This window comes from Crotalus tigris, unplaced genomic scaffold (assembly GCF_016545835.1).
Source record: "Crotalus tigris isolate CLP2741 ecotype Arizona unplaced genomic scaffold, ASM1654583v1 scf7180000018491.14276545383:2951260, whole genome shotgun sequence".
Classification (NCBI taxonomy): Eukaryota; Metazoa; Chordata; class Lepidosauria; order Squamata; family Viperidae; genus Crotalus; species Crotalus tigris.
In genome coordinates this window covers 59,332-79,320 of record NW_024097037.1, presented here as the reverse complement: position 1 = coordinate 79,320, position 19,989 = coordinate 59,332, and the positions used below count along the sequence as shown (strand labels likewise).

The following is a 19,989-nucleotide window of genomic DNA, read 5'->3' as shown; positions in this document are numbered from 1 at the left end:
CCCACGCTGTTTGACTTAAGATACAGAAGGATCTGGACAGACTTGAACACTGGGCGCTATCTAACAAAATGAAATTCAATGATGAAAAAAGCAAGGTTCTACATTTAGGCAAGAAAAACCAAATGCACAGATATAGTATAGGGGGTACCTTGCTCAATAGTAATAACTGTGAGAGGGATCTCGGAGTCCTAGTAGACAATCACCTAAATATGAGCCAGCAGTGTGCTGCAGCTGCCAAAAAGGCCAACACAGTGCTAGGATGCATTAACAGAGGGATAGAATCAAGATCACATGAAGTGTTAATACCACTTTACAATGCCTTGGTAAGGCCACACTTGGAATATATCTAGTTAAATGAAGAGAAGGACGAGGGGGGACATGATAGCAGTGTTCCAATATCTCAGGGGCTGCCGCAAAGAAGAGGGTGTCAAGCTATATTCCAAGGCAGGACAATGGGTGGAAACTAAGCAAGGAGAGAAGCAACCTAGAACTAAGGAGAAACTTCCTGACAGTTAGAACAATTAACCAGTGAAACAACTTATCTCCAGAAGTGGTGAATGCTCCAACACTGGAGGTTTTTAAGAAGAGACTGGACAGCCATTTGTCCGAAATGGTATAGGGTTTCCTGCCTGAGCTGGGGGTTGGACTAGATGACCTCCAAGGTCCCTTTCAAATATTATTATTATTATTATTATTATTATTATTATTATTATTATTATTATTATTATTATTATTATTATTATTAACAATGAGCAATTAAACAGCTCACAAATTAATTAAGGCTTTCCCTTCAAATGAAATAGATTTCCCTTCCTATATATATCAGTGTATATAATTTATTATATGCAAATCTATATATTTTTAATCCTTTTTGGAGTAATATAGATTTTTTTCCAGCAGTACAGAAATTAGCATTTTATAGCTAACATTTATGATACAACTTTTGTTTTCAAAAATGGGTCTAATCAGTAGCATCATTAGTTATTTTGGTGAGGCAGTAGTTATGTTTTCCAGGGAAACTCTGGAAGCTGAAATTCACACAACTTAAAGTTATCGAAGTTGAGAAACACTATACTGTAACATTTATCCATCGTTCCAATCTGCCAGTTGGAGCAGTAACAGTTCCACTTGGTTTGAGTATCTGTTGCTCTAGAGAACAAAAGTGCCATATTATAAGGAATATAGGAAGCTGTGTCAGTATGGAGTAAGATTATTGGTCCACCTAGCCCAATATTGTTATAATAATGTTTAAAGGTTTTTTTCTCTAAAATTCTTCCCCCCATTGGTCTGCCTAAGCCAATATCATCTATAAGCAGTGTTTCTTAAACTTTTTTTTCTCTCAAGACCGATTTCTACTTTTAAAAATTATGAAGGATTCCAAAAGAGTTTTTGTTTGTATGGATTATATATATCAATATTTAAAATTAACATGTTTGCTGTCACTATCACTCCCACAATTATTGGATGGGATTTTAATATTGTATTATGTTTCAACATAAACTGAGAAATAATTCTGATTTCTGAGAGTCCTCAGAGGTTCTAGGGTGACCCCCTAGGACTTCTGGGTCATACTTTAAGAAACACTTGTCTCTAGAATTGACGATTTGCATGACAATTCCATTGTGAGAGTTTTTTCCCCTAACTAGATGAAGTCAAGTACTTTCTGCATTAATGCATTTGCTCTACCAACAAACTGTGGCTTTCTCCTTGTAATGATCATTCAGGGGATCATTCTTCCAACTGTGCAGGATCTTATTTTGACTTCTACTTCCAGTGAGCAAAGTAAAATCCTGGAAGTCTGTCATGACAGCTGAAAAACATGAAATCATGATCTGCTCATGAGACTACTATGAAGGCACATTACCTGGCTGAGTCTAAGCACACTTAATGAGACATAAATGACTTCAGTATTCCTCCTCCTTGCTTTGCTATCTTGTCGGTCACACCAAGTTCTGTGCCGAATCAACAGAAGAACAGTAACACCTAAACCTGGGGGTGGAATTGTTAAGAGTGTCACAAGCACTGAATAATCTTGGCAGCTGGAGGAGGTGGATTGGAAAATATTTTTTTTATTTAGAAGTAGTTCCCTGGGTCAATTAGAATTGATGGAAGCAGAGGGAAAAAAGGAAACAGAGAAAAAGTATACAAAACTTAAAATAGGAAGCTGACAAAATATAGTACATAGTGAAAAAGGAATGTGATACAGACACTTCAAATAATTTTCAGAAAAGTATGCAAAGAGTTACCTCATTTATAAAACAGCCACCGAAAAATATTTGAGAGGAAACCAGTTAATTAAAGCTAATAGCAAAATCTAAAGTTTAAAGTTTATTCAGAAAAATATTCCCCAAGAGACATGAAAGTGAATCTTCCATTTTCACACTGCTGCTTGAGAACTTCTGATAGGTTATACCATAATTTTGCAATTCATTGCCAGCATTTGCCAAAGAGTGGGTGATAATTCTTATAGGCAAACACGTCTGAATATAAATTGGGGAAATAAACGTATGAATCATGAGCTTTTAAAAATTCAAACAGAAAAAAAAGAATCTCATTTTTCACACTTGGGACAGCACTTTGTGAATATTATTTATTGCGTGGAGGCTTTTTCTTATCAGAGAAAGTAGAAATTTTCTTTGTAGCTGTATCTAAAAGTATCTGCCAATTGTACTTCATGTTAATGCAATTACTAATGCATACAAGATGGCTTTGAATGTAAATGAAAATTTAAATGGTAACCAATTATAGCATTCTCTGTGGAAAATAATATAATTCAGTTGTATTGCTACTTCCTTCTAGAAAGCTAATTTAACATTTGGTTGATTTTATTTGCTGGTTCTTTTCTAGGAAATCTGTTGACCAACTTGACTTAGCCAATACAAGAAAAGCTCTAATTGTACCTGCTTTTGAAACTCTCCGCTATCGCCTCTCTTTTCCAAAGTCAAAGGCAGAGCTGTTATCTATGTTGGACATGGGAACACTCTTCACATTCAGGTATTGCATGTATTTTATTTAATTCATTCAAAAGATTTGCTTCCTCCCTCTCTATTTTAAGAAGTTGGGTATAAAAAAAAGCACATAGTAGTGTACATTTAAAGCATTCTAAACTTGTGTTAGAAACATGTTCTCATTCTCCCTTTTATTACTTAAAATGAGCCATCCATTTACCCTGTTTCACTGAGGCTTAGGAGGTTGTCTGGAGGTTTAATTTGAAAAGATTAAGATTGGGGAGTTTTAGACAATAAACCATAAGAAAGAGTTTTTGGGAAAGACTACTGAGTCTTGGATATTTTTCCTGGCTTCCAATAGTAGGAAAAACAGACAGTCATCAAACAAAGTTCCATTTCTTAAAAGGACAGCAAAACACGCGGTACTTTGGGTGGAGGGTGGTTGTCAGGTAGATATATATTTTCCCGTTAGGACTCTAAGCAGTAAGTTCAGTAAGAAATCTCTAAGATAAGATTGCTGTGGAACCAGGTGGGAAATTGGTTTACATCTTCTGAAAATCCTCCATCTGTCCCCCTTCCCCAGGGATGTAAGTGGGTATGAATGTCCTCCCCTCTCTTCATAGATCAAAGTGACTTACAAAAAAATAAAATACAATAAAAACCAATTATAAAAACATCATTTAAAATGAGTTATAGAACACCAAGAACTAAAACAATTATCCTTTAACAATAAAATATTTAATATTACACGACTTCAATGTGTTTTTGGTTCCTCATAAACAAAGAACAAGTTTCAATTTATAACAATGCAATGTGTTTTTTAAAAAAACACACAAAAAAAGTTAGAAAGTCAGCAGCTCAGGTTCAAGACTTCAGTGCCACGCAACGGGGTGAGCTCCTGCCCCCATCCCAACATCTGCCAACCTAGCAGTTCAAAAGCATGCAATTGCGAGTTGATTAATAGGTACTACTTTGGTGGAAAGGTAACAGTGCTTCATGATGTCATGCTGGCCACACGACCGCAGAAATGTCTTCAGACAGTGCTGGCTCAATGGCCTTGAAACAGATGAGCACTGCCTCCATAGTTGGCAATGACTAGTGGAGTAATATCCGCAAGGTCTCCTTTACCTTTTCTTAAAAATGTGTTTCAAAACCTGAGCCTCGTCATGGGAAAAGGAGAATTGATCATTAACTCATGATGAAACATATCACACCTTCCCTGTTACCTACTTGCCTCCAGAAGTTGTGGGTGCTCCAATACTGGAGGTTTTCAAGAAAAGGTCGGACAAGCATTTATCGAAATGTTATAGGTTTCCTGCTTGAGCAGGGGGTTGAACTAGAAGACCTCCAAGATCCCTTCCAACTCTGTTATTCAGCTATGATCAGTTTGGGTCAAAGTCATGTACTGTAAGTCTTTATATGTTATAATGAAACCCTTGAATTGGCTTCAAAAAACAACCAGTGCCCGGTCAAACTGATTATACGATTATATGAATTTATATGGCAGTGATGGCGAACCTTTTAGAGACCGAGTGCCCAAACTGCAACTCAAAACCAACTTATGTATCATCATGTGCTGGGTGGGCGTGGCCTATTGGATGGGTATGGCCAATTGGTGGGCGTGGCCCATTGGGTGGGCATGGCTGCAGTGGTAAGGGCAGACTGGGTGGGACTAAAAAGTTCAATCAATCAATTCCTGCTTTGCGAGATCTTTTTTTTTTCCATGAGAAGTTGAAATTACTTGATTGAACCTTTTTTTTTTTTTTTTTTGCACACAGCGGTGGAAGCCTAAAGCGAAAAGGTTTTATAAAACCCAGCTGAAGGTCTAGGAGTGGGGCAACGGCATGCGTGCCCACAGAGAGGGCTCTGCGTGCCACCTGTGGCACACGTGCCCTAGCTTTACTACCACGGTTATATGTAATCTCTCAGAATCATGCAGCCAGATTGCATTTTTAGACAGCTGCAGTTTCTGAACAGTTTTCAGCAACTATCTACTACAAAGTAATTCTTGAGTTTATCAGCATATAAATCTTTACGGAATCCATGAAGAATCTCAGACTATAAAGCTGATCCTTAAGGAAGCTTATAATCCCATGTAGAAATAGTATCTCCTAAATCCTGAATGTCCTGTTTCTGGATTCAGCAACTCTATTGTGTTCATTTCAGCTTGTTCATCCATGTCCAGTATTTCTCCCTACAGCTAGTCCATCTGATTGTTCCAATCTTCTCACAGCCCACATCCACCAACCAACCATTTCTACCTTGGTTTTCAGGGTGTTTTTAATAAGTTGTTAGTAACTATCGCAAGCCAAACTAATAGGGGAAAGTTGTATGACAATGATTCCTGATCATTCCAAACTTTTTATTTTTATTTTTATTTGGTCTCCTGTTTTCTAAAATGGTTAACTTTTTTCCTTTTGGGCATATGAGACATATGAATTAGTTCTCTATGGTAAATGTTTTCCTTTTATTTCTCTTTCCAGCAAATTTTGTAGTGGCCTGGATATTTTGAGTATGAGAGCTTTGTAATGGAGAATAATGGATGGCTTCATTGTATATTATACTAAAGGTCTGGAGATTTCCTTGTCTGTAGAAAAAACATTAAACTTTGTTCCACTAAGGTTTCAGACTATGTTAATTGCTGCTGCTCTGAATCTACTTCCAAATATAGTGCAATTACTTTTTCTCTTATTATTCAGGGAATTTTAGAGAAAGAAAGTCACATTATATAGTCTCTTGTCCAAGTAAAATTTCTGTATTGCGCTAATGTGTATTGACTGATGACCTGTCCATGTCAACAAATTTGAATGCAATTACATTGAGCCAAAATAAAATAAAAACAAAACAAAATTAGCAATTCTCTCTTAACTTGTTTGGTTTACTATAGTTCATTCTGGGGAAAAAAGACTTAACAAAATGCATGCTGCTATAATGATTCTAGAGAACTCCTGAAAAATATTAAGGAATGAATATTCCTGGAAAATGGAAAATTTGCATAAAAATACGACTCCTGGGCATGTCTATGGTACAAATAAAATACGAACACCAGGAGAGTATAAATATAAAAATATACTTTACTAAAAGCTGCCAAGCTTTCGTTTGGAGACTCCAAACATCATCAGGAAAACGAAAGCTTGGCAGCTTTTAGTAAAGTATATTTTTATATTTATACTCTCCTGGTGTTCGTATTTTATTTGTACCATATATATATATATATATATATGTAGGTCTTTGGTTGTTCGGGTTTTCTCCCACGTAAAATTGGAAGTGTCTTGGCGACGTTTCGACGAAGTCCCATTCGTCATCTTCAGGCTGGTGCTTTCAGCTTCGTGCCTCGAGCAGCAATGAAAGCACCAGCCTGAAGATGACGAATGGGACTTCGTCGAAACGTCGCCAAGACACTTCCAATTTTACGTGGGAGAAAACCCGAACAACCAAAGACCTACATACAAATACCCGCGAAAACCTCAGAAAATATATATATGTGTGTGTGTGTGTGTGTGTGTGTGTGTGTGTGTGTGTGTGTGTGTTATGTGTGTATGTATGTGTATGTATGTATGTGTATGTGTGTGTGTATATATATATATATATATATATATATATATATATATATATATATATATCAGCTATACAAGTAAAAATATGACTCTTGGGTATATTCATGTTAAAATCCAATAAAAGTCGATCACCAAGAGAATAAAAATGTAGAAAATTTATTAGCTTTCATCAAGAGCTCTTGACATCGTCAGGGTATAAAAGGCAGTTTGTTGGGAAAGCTTATATGCAACCGCTAATCATCTGCACTCGGCTCCTAGACCGTGTTATGGAACCCAACTGGGCATGCTGTAATTTGAGTGTGTGTCTTACATCAGAGTATAGTTCTTTCTTACTTCCTTTCTGTGTTCTGAGTGTGGCACGCAGATGCGTGGTAGCAGTTAGGTCACATTGTGGGGAAGAGGGCGATTCTGTACCAACTGATCTGACAGGGAAGCAGAGAATTGCGAGTAGATTGCACCTAGCAGCCTGACGGAAAGACCTCCCAGCGGGGGGTGAGGATGGAAAATCTGGACGCGGAGAACATGAATGGGGGGCTTCCCAATCACGAACTAGGCAGCAATGGACCGTTACTCAGGCACCCCCAAGCAGTTGCTATCAGGAACGAGGGAGGGAGAATAGCAATGGACCCAGTAAAGCAAAAATTGAAATGACACCTATAAAAAGGGATGGGAAGAAGAATAGTATAAAACGAAATGGAATACTTGAATCACAATTGCAAAAGATGGGGGGATCAGACCGTAACTCGACTAGGACAACCGGAGGAAGCAAAAAGAAACGGGGGATAACATACACACACCCCAACAAGCAGAACCATGGACAGAAGGTTGGTGGGAGGGAGATAATCACTACCCACGAGGGAAGTGAAGGAACTCCGGCCAATCCCAGGATTAGTGAAAGAGATACGCGCGACGGAACACAGAAAGGAAGTAAGAAAGAACTATACTCTGATGTAAGACACACACTCAAATTACAGCACGCCCAGCTGGGTCCTGTAACACGGTCTAGGAGCCGAGTGCAGATGATTAGCGGTTGCATATAAGCTTTCCCAACAAACTGCCTTTTATACCCTGACGATGTCAAAAACTCTTGACAAAAGCTAGGTTAGCTAATAAATTTTCTACATTTTTATTCTCTTGGTGATCGACTTTTATTGGATTTTAACATATATGTGTGTGTGTGTGTGTGTGTGTATTCTTTATTAATTGCAGCTCTGTGCCAAAGAACCTGGTAGAATAGAAACTTATATAGTGCTAGAACAAGCAACAAATAATATATTGATAGATTAATGAAGTCTCCCCAGATTCATTGTACAACCATGTTTGGGCATTTCAGTCTCTCAAAGATTCTACAGAGCTATAGGAATTCATTTTCATTTTCTCTTCAGATACCCAGATATTATCGAAGTTGTGATTAATATTATCTTCAAACTGCAGACAGCGTGCTTCCAAAAGCCAATTATAGTGGAACAATGGAAGAAGGGCATATCTCTATCACCTCAAAGACAATTTGCTGGCCATTGTAAGAAACAAAAAACAGAACTACGAGCAGATAGGCCTTGGCTTTACCCAATACCAATACAATAAGAACAGTAGGACTATTCTTCTTACCATTTCTTCTCGTACTTCAAAGAAATAATAAATATCCCAAATAAAGAATAAATACAAACATCTTTATTTTATTTTACTAAAAGTTATTAGCATATTATAATAACTATTCTTGAAATGTATTTTTGATTCGATTTTTATACTGTTTCTGAAGAAATAGAATAGAAATATTTCCTTTTTGAATGATTTGGAAGCATTGGACCTTATTTATTTATTTATTTATGAGACTTATATACCGCTTTAAGTGCAAGCACTCTCTAAGCAGTGTACACCAGTAAGCAATGTATATATATATTTACATTGCCCCCAACAATCTGGGTCCTCATTTTACCTACCCCGGAAGGATGGAAGGCTGAGTCAACCTTGAGCCGGTGAGATTTGAACCGCTGACCTGCTGAACACAGTCAGCTAAAGTGGCCTGCAGTACTGCACTCTAACTGCTGCGCCACCTCGGCTCTTATTGGACCTTATCCAATAAGATGCTGTTCAGTGGTGAGAAAAGTAAGGTCTTGCACTTAGGCAGGAATAACCAAATGACTCAATAGTAGCAACTATGAGAGACATCTAAGTTTCCTAGTGGACAACACTACTGGCTCATACTTACCACTTAAGTATAGTTAGAGTGGGCTGCAGGTGGCAAAAAAACTGCATCAACAGAAGCTTAGTAACAAGATCACGAGAAATGTTAGCACCGCACTAGTGAGATCACTAGTTCTATACGAGTTCTATAGAAATGTTCTATACCACACTAGTGAGATCACACTTGGAACATTTTGTCCAATTCTGGCCACCACAATACAAAAATGAACTTGAGACCCTAGAAAGAGTGCAGAGAAGAGCAACAAAGATGATAACAGGACTAGAACAGGACTAGAAGCTAAGCCATAGGAGGAACAGTTAAGGGAACTAGGTATGTTTAGCCTATCGAAGAGCAGGATGAGGGGTAACAAGATAGCTGTCTTCCAATACTTGGGGGCGCAGCTACAAAAAAGAGGGGATGACTCATTTTCTGAAGCACTCAAGGGAAGGCAAAGCAATGGATGGAATCTCATTAAAGAAAGATCCAACCTGGACCTAAGAAAAAATTTCCTGACAATGAAAACAATAAATGGAACAGCTTGTTTCCTGGAGTTGTAGGTGCTCCATCACTGGAGATTTTCATGAAAAGATTGGACGTCCATTTGTCTGGGATGGTATAAGGCAGGGATCCCCAGCCCCTGGGCCACTTGAGCAAGCAAAGCCCCATCCACACATGTGTGGAACCTGGCAATGCCAAAACCAGAGCCCTCACAGAACCAGTCCATGGCACCCAAAAGATTGGGACCCACTGGTATAAGGCAGAGGGTTGGATTGGAATACTCCCTAAGTCCCTTCCAGCCCTGTTCTTATTCCACATATGCTTTTTCTGTGAGCATAACCATAGGATCCTTTAGATTACAAAGTTAAGTCAAAATTTCAAGTTGAATATTTTCAAGATTTCCATGGAGGTCTTCAATGTTTAAATTAAATCTAGATACAATATCAAGTCTGTCTGACTGTACTGGGTTTTCAAGTAAACATTGGAATATGGTATACTATATGAACAAATGATGTAATAGTGTCCTGGTTTAATTGATAGATGTGTGGCAGTAGCCGATATCATTCTGGAATGGTACATAGAGCATAATCGATTCTCGATGCCTTGTTTTTTTAAGGACATTTCTAATAATGACTGATTTATTATATGTTTACTATGTATAACTTTGTTGTACAATGCCCAAAGATAGGTGGCCATATAAATTTGATATATAAATAAATGAATGCAAAAGAAAAGTATTGATCATTGTCTTAATTGAAGAATAGTAGCTGTGCTTGGATAGGCCTGGCAATGACATTGGTAAAATTAACAAATTATAAAAGGATCCTTTCCTGTAAATTGAATTGATTGTCTAGATGAAATTGTGTAGATGGCACATGGCAACAAAATGATAGCTTTGATGGCACTGATAGTATTTGCCTAGGCTTTTATTTAATGCCTGTATTGATCTAAATTTCGGCCATGATGACTGAAACACCTTCACAGATTTCTGCTTGCCTTGAAAACAAACTACTAAATTAAAAAGAAAAAAATTATAACTGTGAATGGTGGCTGAGCTCATTTGCAAAGCATTTATCTGCATGTCAATATCTTCTCAGAGTACCATTTTTTACAATCTTAGCAGTTAAATGTCATAGTCCAGAACTGCTGTGGTTACTGTTCCTTCATCAGTCATGATTTCTTTGCTTAGATTATCAATCTGTAATTATAGAAAATTTCATTTTTCATTTTTTCCCCCAAAGTCAACGGATAGTAATGCCCACTGAAAATCTGACATCTTTGAGGTTCTCAAAGCTGCATCCTGAAGTACCACAGTATCTTTTCCTCAGACCAAAGCCACATGGCCAAGCTGCTCGTTTGCCCTGCTTTGAGGCTCATGCAAAAGTTGGAAGATACTTTCTTCAGGTGCTATGCATGTGCAGCAACCTCTTCTGACTTTTGTATCAGCAGTGTTGTCAAAAAGTTTCATTCACTTCTTGTCAAGTGAACAAACCAAGAGGTGAAAGAGAAGTGAACCAAACTGTACTCTCAACAGATCTCCACATGGATTGTTTCCAAGGCTTACTTCTATCAATGATTTTTTCAAACCATATGTTTTCCAGGTATCACGTATGGACAAAAGGGCATGCACCAACCAATTTTGCCAAGTGGCGAACAGCCACCACACCATACCGAGTTGAATGGGAAGCAGATTTTGAGCCATATGTTGTGGTAAGGCAGGATTGTCCAGAATATGACCGAAGGTTTGTTGGATTTGGTTGGAATAAAGTTGCACACATTATGGAATTGGATGCACAGGTGAGAAGTAGAAATTTAGTTGTAGCAATTTGTTTTCCCATTTTTTTCTAAATATAAAAGGATATAAATATAAAATAGGATGCTCTAGAAAGTTTGTTTCTTATTGCATTATAAATGTGGGAGTCCACTCTTGTTCAGATTCACTAATAAGGAAGAGTTGTACAGGATCCAATCTGTGTGCTAGATACACTCTGCTAAAGAGAAGTTCCCTGAAGATGGGTTCCAGCACGAATCCAAAAACTCAGAAAACTAAACCTCTGGTCCTGGTGACTGATCTAGATTGGATTCTGCAATTTCATCCTGGGACACGTATTTCGCCTTCATTTGTGAAAGAGTTGTAATCTTTGCTTTTGAAAAATTTATTGATACTATTAGCAACAAGCAGAAAACAATAGTTTTCCTAATCAACAGGTCCCATAACTCCTGGCTAGCACAGCCAACCATCCTATTTTTCCTAATTCTGGGTAACAGCAATAGCACGTATATACTGCTTCATAGTGCTTAACACCACTCTATAAACAGTTTACAGAATCTGGGTCCTCATTTTACCAAACTCAGAAAGATGGAAGGCTGAGTCAACCTTGAGCCAGTGAGCATCAAACTCCTAGCAGTGAGCCGAATTAGCCTGTAATTCGGCTCCATTTGGTTGGAATATAGTATAATGACATAGCCAGGATTCTTCCCACTGCAGAGTGGGGTTGTTTGTTTGTTTTTTTTGTTTTGTTTTGTTTTTTGCAATGTTCATACATAATGGGCTTCAGGTTTCTGTATAAACATTTGGTGCTCCAAATTAATTCCAAGAGACAAAAATGAAAGAATATAAAAAATTATGTCTGATGAAAAAAATGTTTTGTGCCAAATAACACCCAGTGGGATCATTCCCCCATCCAGTAATCAGTTTGCCAGAATATGGGTAACAATAAACTGTACCGTGCTTCTAACCAGCATCTCTAAATTTGCAACTGGTATCTTAAATGAGCAGGTCTGCCCTACAATTAGCTCTTTGCTTCTCTACAAAACAGTTTCCCAGAGCAGGTGGAAAGATACAGCTCACTCTTTGGATTACCTCTCAAGGAGCATTTACTCTTTTAAATGAGGCAAATGTTTCTCAAGGGGGCAATAGGACAATTCATAACAGTGTCTTTGTACATAGAGTGTGAGAAAGGCTAAAGCATAGAATGAGTTGAAGTTGGCAAAGAATGCTAAGGATATAAAACAGGTTTCTTTAGCTTTGTACAAAATGCAAGAAGTATCAGTATACCAGCTGTTCAGTAAAAAAGGTAGAATGTTAACAGATAAATGTATGAAGGACAAAGCTACTCAGGTCCTATACATTATTGGAAGGACAAAACTATTTAGGTCCTAGACATTATTATCACTGGGCTCTTTCAACAGCAGTCCTCCCATGCTAAATCCAGCTGTAAATGAAGACAACTTAAGAAATTGAGTTCAGGTTTAGCAACAATGCTGGCCAATGTTGGCCAACAATTATGCGGATGAAAATTGGAAAAGTCCCCTGTTTTTTCACTATTTCACTGGGAAAACAAATATAGCTCACTTTCGTTTCAGTGGAAGAGATTTGAAGATTTGGTTCCAAATGATGGAGCTTTTGCAGGAGCCCCATCCATATTTGACATCTTCTATCTGATATGTCCATTAGTGCAGCAGCCCCCAATCTTTTGGGCACCAGAGACCAGTTCTGTGGTGAGAGGTTTTTCCCCAGACCAGAGGGGGAGTGGTTTTGTGTACTGTTACCCCACAGATGGGATGTACTGTACACCCCACAGATGGGGCTTCGCTTATTTGCATGGCCCAGTTTCTGGCATGCCACAGACCAATGCCAGTCCATGGACTGGGAGTTGGGGACCCCTGCATTAGTGGATCACTGAAAATAAAAGAAAGAAAACATGTTTTTTCCTTTCTTCCTGTTACTTTGGCTAGAAGGGGAAAGTAGCAGAACTTTTCTAACATTCACGATGGAGGGAGGGAGACGAATGTTTCACTGGTCCACTAGTGAATCTGTTTATTTAAAAAAAAAAAAAGACGGCCTTTTACCAGTCTTCTCTGCAAAAGGAATTCTGCTACGGTGCACAGTATCCAACCTGGAGTGAAAATATTTGCTTATAACAAAATGAAGAAGAGCAGGAAGAGACCATAACCCTGCACGACTTTGAAATACTAACTTTAATTTATTTTATTTATTTATTTATGAGACTTATATACCACTTTAAGTGCAAGCACTCTCTAAGCGGTGTACACCAGTAAGCAATGTATATATATATTTACATTGCCCCCAACAATCTGGGTCCTCATTTTACCTACCCCGGAAGGATGGAAGGCTGAGTCAACCTTGAGCCGGTGAGATTTGAACCGCTGACCTGCTGAACACAGTCAGCTAAAGTGGCCTGCAGTACTGCACTCTAACTGCTGCACCATCTCGGTTCCTTTTATTGCAGAGCAAGAAAAGATAAGTAGAGGTTAAGGATGATTGGACATTCCTGTCCTCAAGAGATGGTTAAATGGTGATCCTACTCTCAGAGTAAGCAGGAAGTGCTGATGACCCTTCTGTCCTCTCTGAGAGTGTCAGTGTATTATACCAGTCAGTACTGAAAAGTAGAATGAAGCCACAATATTAAAGACCGAGAATAATTAAAAATATGCACCAGGGAATAGTTGTTTACTTTGAATGAGTTTATATCTCCAGACGAATTGCTTCCTAGCATACTAAGGGAAAGGAGGAACCAAAGAACTACAGACATCTATACCTGGGAAATTCTACAAATGTGTTAATTTGAGTTTCCTCTTCGAGCAAGAGGCTAGTCTTGATGGCCTTGATCTGATATTGACCTTGATATTGCATTCTTGTAAGTGCAGGGACTGACCATTTTACTTCAATGTGTATGTAACTTCAAACAGTCACTAAACAAATGGTTGTAAGTCGAGGACTACCTGTATAGAAAGGAAAACAGTGGATCCAGTGGGATTAGCTCTTCAAGAGTGTCTGCACTTGTTCGTAGTTCAATTAGAATCAATATGTTTATTGGAATAAAGTATAGAACTATGGGGTGACTTGATGGGATGTGATGGAGGAGAAATAGCCTTGTAGGAAAACTCTGCTTTGTATGGCACAGGTCCCAGTTTAAAAGTGAAAAAGAGCATCAAGTCAACAGAGTTGAGAAAATGCCCTTGCTTGTGATCTCTAGAATTGTGTGCTTGCAGTTAAAACAGAGGTGTCTAGCCTTGACAACTTTAAGACTTGTGGACGTCAACTCCCAAAATTGGAGTCTTCAATTCTGGGAGTTGAAGTCCACAGGTCTGAAAGTTTCCAAGGTAGGATACTTCTGAGTTAATCAAGCTCAATTCATGATGACTTGATGGGCGCATCCATGGCTTGACATTTCCTTTTTTTACTCCTCAAATTTATCATAGTAATGATACCACAGTGAGCTCTATTTTTACCATAAAAATATGTAAGCAGTGAAGAGAAACAACTGCTCTTGGCAAAATTGGAATAGCAACATAACTGAGGAAAGATGAAAGGGCAGCAGAGAATTGCTTTGATGTCAGTAAAAGATCATTGCTTTGAGGCAGAAGGTAAAAACAAAGCTGCAAAATTCTCTTAGCCCAGCTAGAAGATGAATCTAACATTGGCTTTATATGTATCTGTATTATCAACATGTCATCAGAAACTGAAGGATTGCTAATCAAAAACTTTCATTTTTACCAGAACCCTGCAATAAATGCAGAGTGATTAATAGGGAGTTTCATCTCTCTGTAAAGAAAAGCTTCTTGAGAATTGCTTAAGCTGTTCTGGATTGCTGCTCTGTAGCAGATGCAAGCAGTCTTTCAGATGATAAATCCCAAGATTCAACATTTTATGCATTTAATATAGTTGACAAGGTTCTGGTTCTATCCTAAACAAATAACTTTAGCAGAACTCAGTTCTATTAATATGTCCTCTGAAATTTCACCACAAGAGTGCTCACTTATTAGGCTTCTATTTACCTTGCAAAATTGTAACTGCTCCAAAGGTGGTTTAGACATAGTTTAAGTGTCCTCTTCTCCCCCTCTAACACAAATTTTCAACTTTTTTCTTTTGCCAGTCTTGGCCATGATCTAGAAACATCAGTAAATACTGACCAAGTTTTTTTCTCATATGGGGGGGGGTTTACAAAACCTAACTATACACATGCTTAGCAAGCAGATGCCATATTCAATTTTGCTCAAGTTAACAAAAGAAAATGGGCAGGCAGGGAGGGGAGATATATTTACACTGAGATTAAGAAAAGATTTTTATTTGCAGACCGTCATTTTATAAGTGCCAATGTTTGACTTACGCTTGCTGTTTTACAGTTTTTTCAATGCTTAAGGCTGTGGGGGAGAGGAGACAGAACAAAAGGAAATGTGAGGTCCTTAGTGCTCTCTGAGCGTGATGGTTTTCTTGCAGATGTTTCATTACCCAACTAAATAGTACTGATGAGATTGGGTAATGAATTGTCTACAAGAAAACAACTGAGCTCAGAGAGTACCAAGGACCCCACAGTTCAGCCCTGAGCTACACATATTCTCTTCTATTGGTATAAAAGAATTATGAGACATTGGTCTTCTTGCTCACTCTTACTGTGACTGTCTTCCTCAGGAATATGAATTCACGGTGCTTCCCAATGCCTATATGATCCACATGCCACATGCGCCCAGCTTTGACATCACCAAATTCCGTTCCAACAAGCAGTACCGTATTTGTCTCAAGACCCTCAAAGAAGAGTTCCAGCAGGATATGTCACGCCGCTATGGCTTTGCTGCATTGAAATATCTCACGGCTGAGAACAACAGCTAGCACCACCAAACTCTTAATGGAAAAGAACCTGAAAAGAGGAGCTGTTTCATATGTGTGGACCCCGTTCTTAAATTGTGGGACACCGTTGGTTGTTTTTGGTTTTGCTTTGTTTTTAAACCATATCAAACAGTTCTAACAGTACAGCTTTGGAACAAGTTATTTCCGGACATTGCTCAAAAGCACCACTCATCCACCCCTTACAAAACGTTGGCTTGATTGACCAAGAGGTGGATACAAAATGTATGGGGTTGGGGGACAGCACTACCCACATCTGTTGGCAGCACACAGGGTGGCAGTAACTGTGTAAAACAGATGTTTATTCTTAAAATTGCACACAGATCTTCTTTGGAATATAGGCTTTCATGTTAACTATTTAATAATATCACAGTTTTTTTTTTAAAAAAAAAGAAATGTAAAGGAAGATCTTCAGATTATTATCCTGTGAATTAAATGAACAAAAAGAGCCCCCTACTTCTCCTTATTAAAGGAATTTGCCTATGTCACACAACTTTTGTCCAATCACAGAGAACACTATAAAGTAAGCTGAACCAGACTTCCCCTGTCAGATGAATGGGAATTATATCCAACCAATGGAACTTGTGATATATTATATTCTGAATATTCACAGCATTGTGTATGCACTTCTGTGGCATCACTCAATCATTGCTCTTATGCTGCAAGATGGACTCTTCTCCAACTCCCCACCACTATCACCTGCTCTGTTCATATCCTTTTTTTTTCAAACTAAATCACATCCTTTCACACCTCAGATGTATCTCTGTATCTAGCCATTCCCCCAAGAAGATCTGTACTTTTACTGACCTGGGAAGATATCCGTCACATTCAATTTTGCTTCCATTTTATGGGGGGTTTTTTTGAAGTATTTTTTTGCCATACAGATCAAATTGGAATCTAAAGTATTGGGAAGAAAGGATTAATATTTAATTAATTAATAAACTCAGGTGATTGGGGAAAATCAGTCCAATAGCTCTTCCACTTCACATACTGTACATTTGGTGTGAGTGGACATCATTACTAAGCAGGAGAGTGGAACCACAGAATTACAGACTTTGAGGAACTAATTCAATCAAGTGTTGTTAAACTAAAACAAAAACAAAATGAAATGAAATGGTGTATTGGTAGGGGAGAAAAGAATGGGAAAATCTTGATGGTCTTTGCTTGGAGGTGAATCATTTCAGTTCACTCCCATTATTGTATGTAGAAGTAAGTATGGTTGAGAATCTTGAACAAGGAACATTAACACAGAGACATGCAACCCAACACTGGATATTTTTTTTTTTTATTATTATTTCTTCAGTATTAATGTTGTGTTTACATGGATGGAGGAGATGAGGTTTAATGCACTACCCTTATTTGGGGCTATTTGTATTTGGTTGCAATGTTATTCAGAGAGCAGAATTTGAATAAATCAGAATTATGTCTCTCTTCCTTTCCCCAAGAATGTTAAAGAGTCTTACCAACATCCTTACATGACTAGTCACTGTGCATTTTGTACTATTAACTATCCCATATTTCCTGTTTGGCAAGGCCAATGTGACTTCTTTCAATTTTTGTAGTAAACTGTCTGGGTTCCAAAGATTTTCCAGGATTTATGCATCAGTGCTGATCTATAACAATTACACCCAAGAGATCAAAGCTGCTCCTTCAAGTCAAAAGAAGTAGAAGAATTCTTGGCTTGGGATTTTGTTCAGAACTTCCAGAGAAACAATAGTGCATGCTTCACATATTTCTGTTTCCTTTTCTTCTACTGAAAGATTAATACTAGAGCAACACATTTTGCTTCATTTCCATTCCACAAAGCTTGGGAACCACCTGAAGCTCAGCAATCTCATTGTTAGTAAATGTATGCATTGCATGGCTGACATATGCATTTGGTTCCAAAGAGACCCCAGAATCACTTTAGAGGATTTATGTTCCTATTCAGAACACGTCTTTATTTAAGAATTTGCAAGAAAAAAGGTGGGAAGCTAAAGAGGAACTATGTGAGAACAAAATAAGGAGAAGCCACATCAATCTGTTCCTAGCATAATTAGCTCCAGAAAAACCGAGCTAGCAGCAAATAATAAAACTTGCCCCAACATTACTTGACTATAATACTATGCAATACTAGTGGGTGTATTGTAAAGATGAGTGAATAAGAAATTTGAATTAAGGTTTGTTTAATTGTTCATTTTGGACTTCACAAGTCTATAGAAAAAGCCTGAATTCTAAGACCTGCATTGCTCAAAATTTTCTGATGTAATTCGTAACTCATAATTTCATACTTTTATGTACAAATAATATAGGCCTTGGGAAAATACACGTAAAGGTAATGCCTCTGAATTGAAAGGTTTACAGGATATGTGTCTATAGTTTTATTAGCAACAGTATGGAAGTCATTTGCAAGAACCTTCTTTCAGGACTTTTTAAATTATTATTCCATGTCTGGTGGTCATCATCAAATAACTAACCAAATACGTCCCTGTTTCAAGGTATATATTTGAGAAAGATAGGCACAAGAATGTATTTCCCTATGCAAAATATTGCTTGTAAAAAGTGCCTACTTTGGGAAGCCTGAATATTCAAAGAATATAGCTTTTTGTTTCCTATATAGTGCAGCCTAAATAAATTGTGGTTGGTGAGAAAAGTAATATGGTGTAAATACAAATGACGTTGACAGAATTGCTCATTTTTAGCAAGCCATTCTATGGCATGTAACCATTGACTAGTATGCCTAAAGTAAGAAAAGACAGAAAGACAGAGAAGATTGGTCAAGCAGGAAGCTACAATGAAATGCAAGCTATCTGTTACTAGTTTATTCTCTGGAAAATAAGAAATTTAAGAACATATTAAAGTGTGTGCCTTAGAGCAGGGCTTCAATTTGCCTCTGCAGTGACAGGGCCATGCACAAACTTATATGAAAGTAGACTCTAAAGTTTGGATGCTGGTATTGTAACGAAACATGTCTGAACATAGAATAATAGAGAGAATCTCAAGTAATATCTGATCCAGCCCACTGCATAGTCCCATAGACCAGTTATTTGCCATTTGCACACGCTGAGACAGCTAGCAAAGCTGCCTGTTCGTGCAGATCCTGGAGAGCCTTCAAGCAGTCATATGAGATGAAGAGAAATGGAAGCAGAATGAAGGAATAAGTGTTGACACTTAAAGCATGATTTAAATTATAGTTTAATTTAATTAATTTGTTCATTAATCTGTTCATAGTTTAATGATATGTCAAACCTATTCATTTCTCTAAAGAGCATTTTATATATAGTCAGAATGAAGGTTATAATTATAATAATAAATAATTATAATTAATTATTTAGTTATGAACCTGCCTCAAAAAGATAAGAATCTAATGGGCTTTGTCTGGTGCCTATTCTCTATTTTACTGATATAGCTTTCCTACTTTCTGAAGCATCAAAATGTAGATAAGTTATTACAAAGTCAAAGATGAAGAGAAAATATTTTTTAATTTTTCCACAATCTTGTATGGGCAATCTTTACTTAGCTATTAAAATTAAAATCTCTTTTAGAACAACTTTTCCCAGCGTGGGGCCCTTTTAAATATGGGTATTGTATTTACATTTCTAAAATTTCAGAGACAGCAGTGTTGTCTGGGATTTGGAGAGCTGAAATCCACACATCTGGAGATCAGTCAAGTTGAGTGGGCTGTTGCAAAACATTTCAGTATTTATCATCTCTTTTGCATTAATGTGAGATTTTTCTCCCTTCTAATGTATGCATTCAAAATGCAAACAACTTTTATGTTTTGAAAAGTGATATAAACAATAACTAAAAATATGAATGGCATATTGCCAAACACAGTAGAAATATTCCATGTACAATTACCTAACATTGTGTTCCATGGAACAGTGACAAATACTTCTAAAGAATGGCATAAGTCACACTGTTAATATTTTAGTACAAGTGTAACATTAAACATTAAAATTTAATGTTTTTTGTCCTGAGAATGTGCCAGTATACTGCATATACCCCTGAGTTGGTAGGATGTGAAAACAGTTATTAGCTTACAAAGGGTACTTTAAATTAGAGAGTCATTTATAGAATAGCATGAGCATGTTTTTTGGAGTAAAACAGGACTCTGATTGTGGGATATTTATCAAAATGAGCTAGAATTGAATGGTACCACCCTCACCATCA

General features: G+C 37.5%; 1 protein-coding gene across 2 annotated transcripts in view; it reads left to right on the top strand.

The window, feature by feature from the left end:
• LARGE1 (LARGE xylosyl- and glucuronyltransferase 1) overlaps positions 1-19,781 on the top strand; it is a 405,761-nt gene extending 385,980 nt beyond the window's left edge. Inside the window, exons 13-15 of one of the 2 annotated variants that reach the window (XM_039353059.1) lie at positions 2,848-2,994; positions 10,790-10,985; positions 15,625-19,781. In XM_039353059.1, the coding sequence (XP_039208993.1) occupies positions 2,848-2,994; positions 10,790-10,985; positions 15,625-15,822 (541 nt within the window). In that variant the 3' untranslated portion in view covers positions 15,823-19,781. Of the gene's footprint in view, positions 1-2,847; positions 2,995-5,431; positions 5,852-10,789; positions 10,986-15,624 lie in introns of those variants that run through there. The other variant, XM_039353060.1, reaches the window with a different exon arrangement.
• Positions 19,782-19,989: the final 208 nt, after the last annotated feature.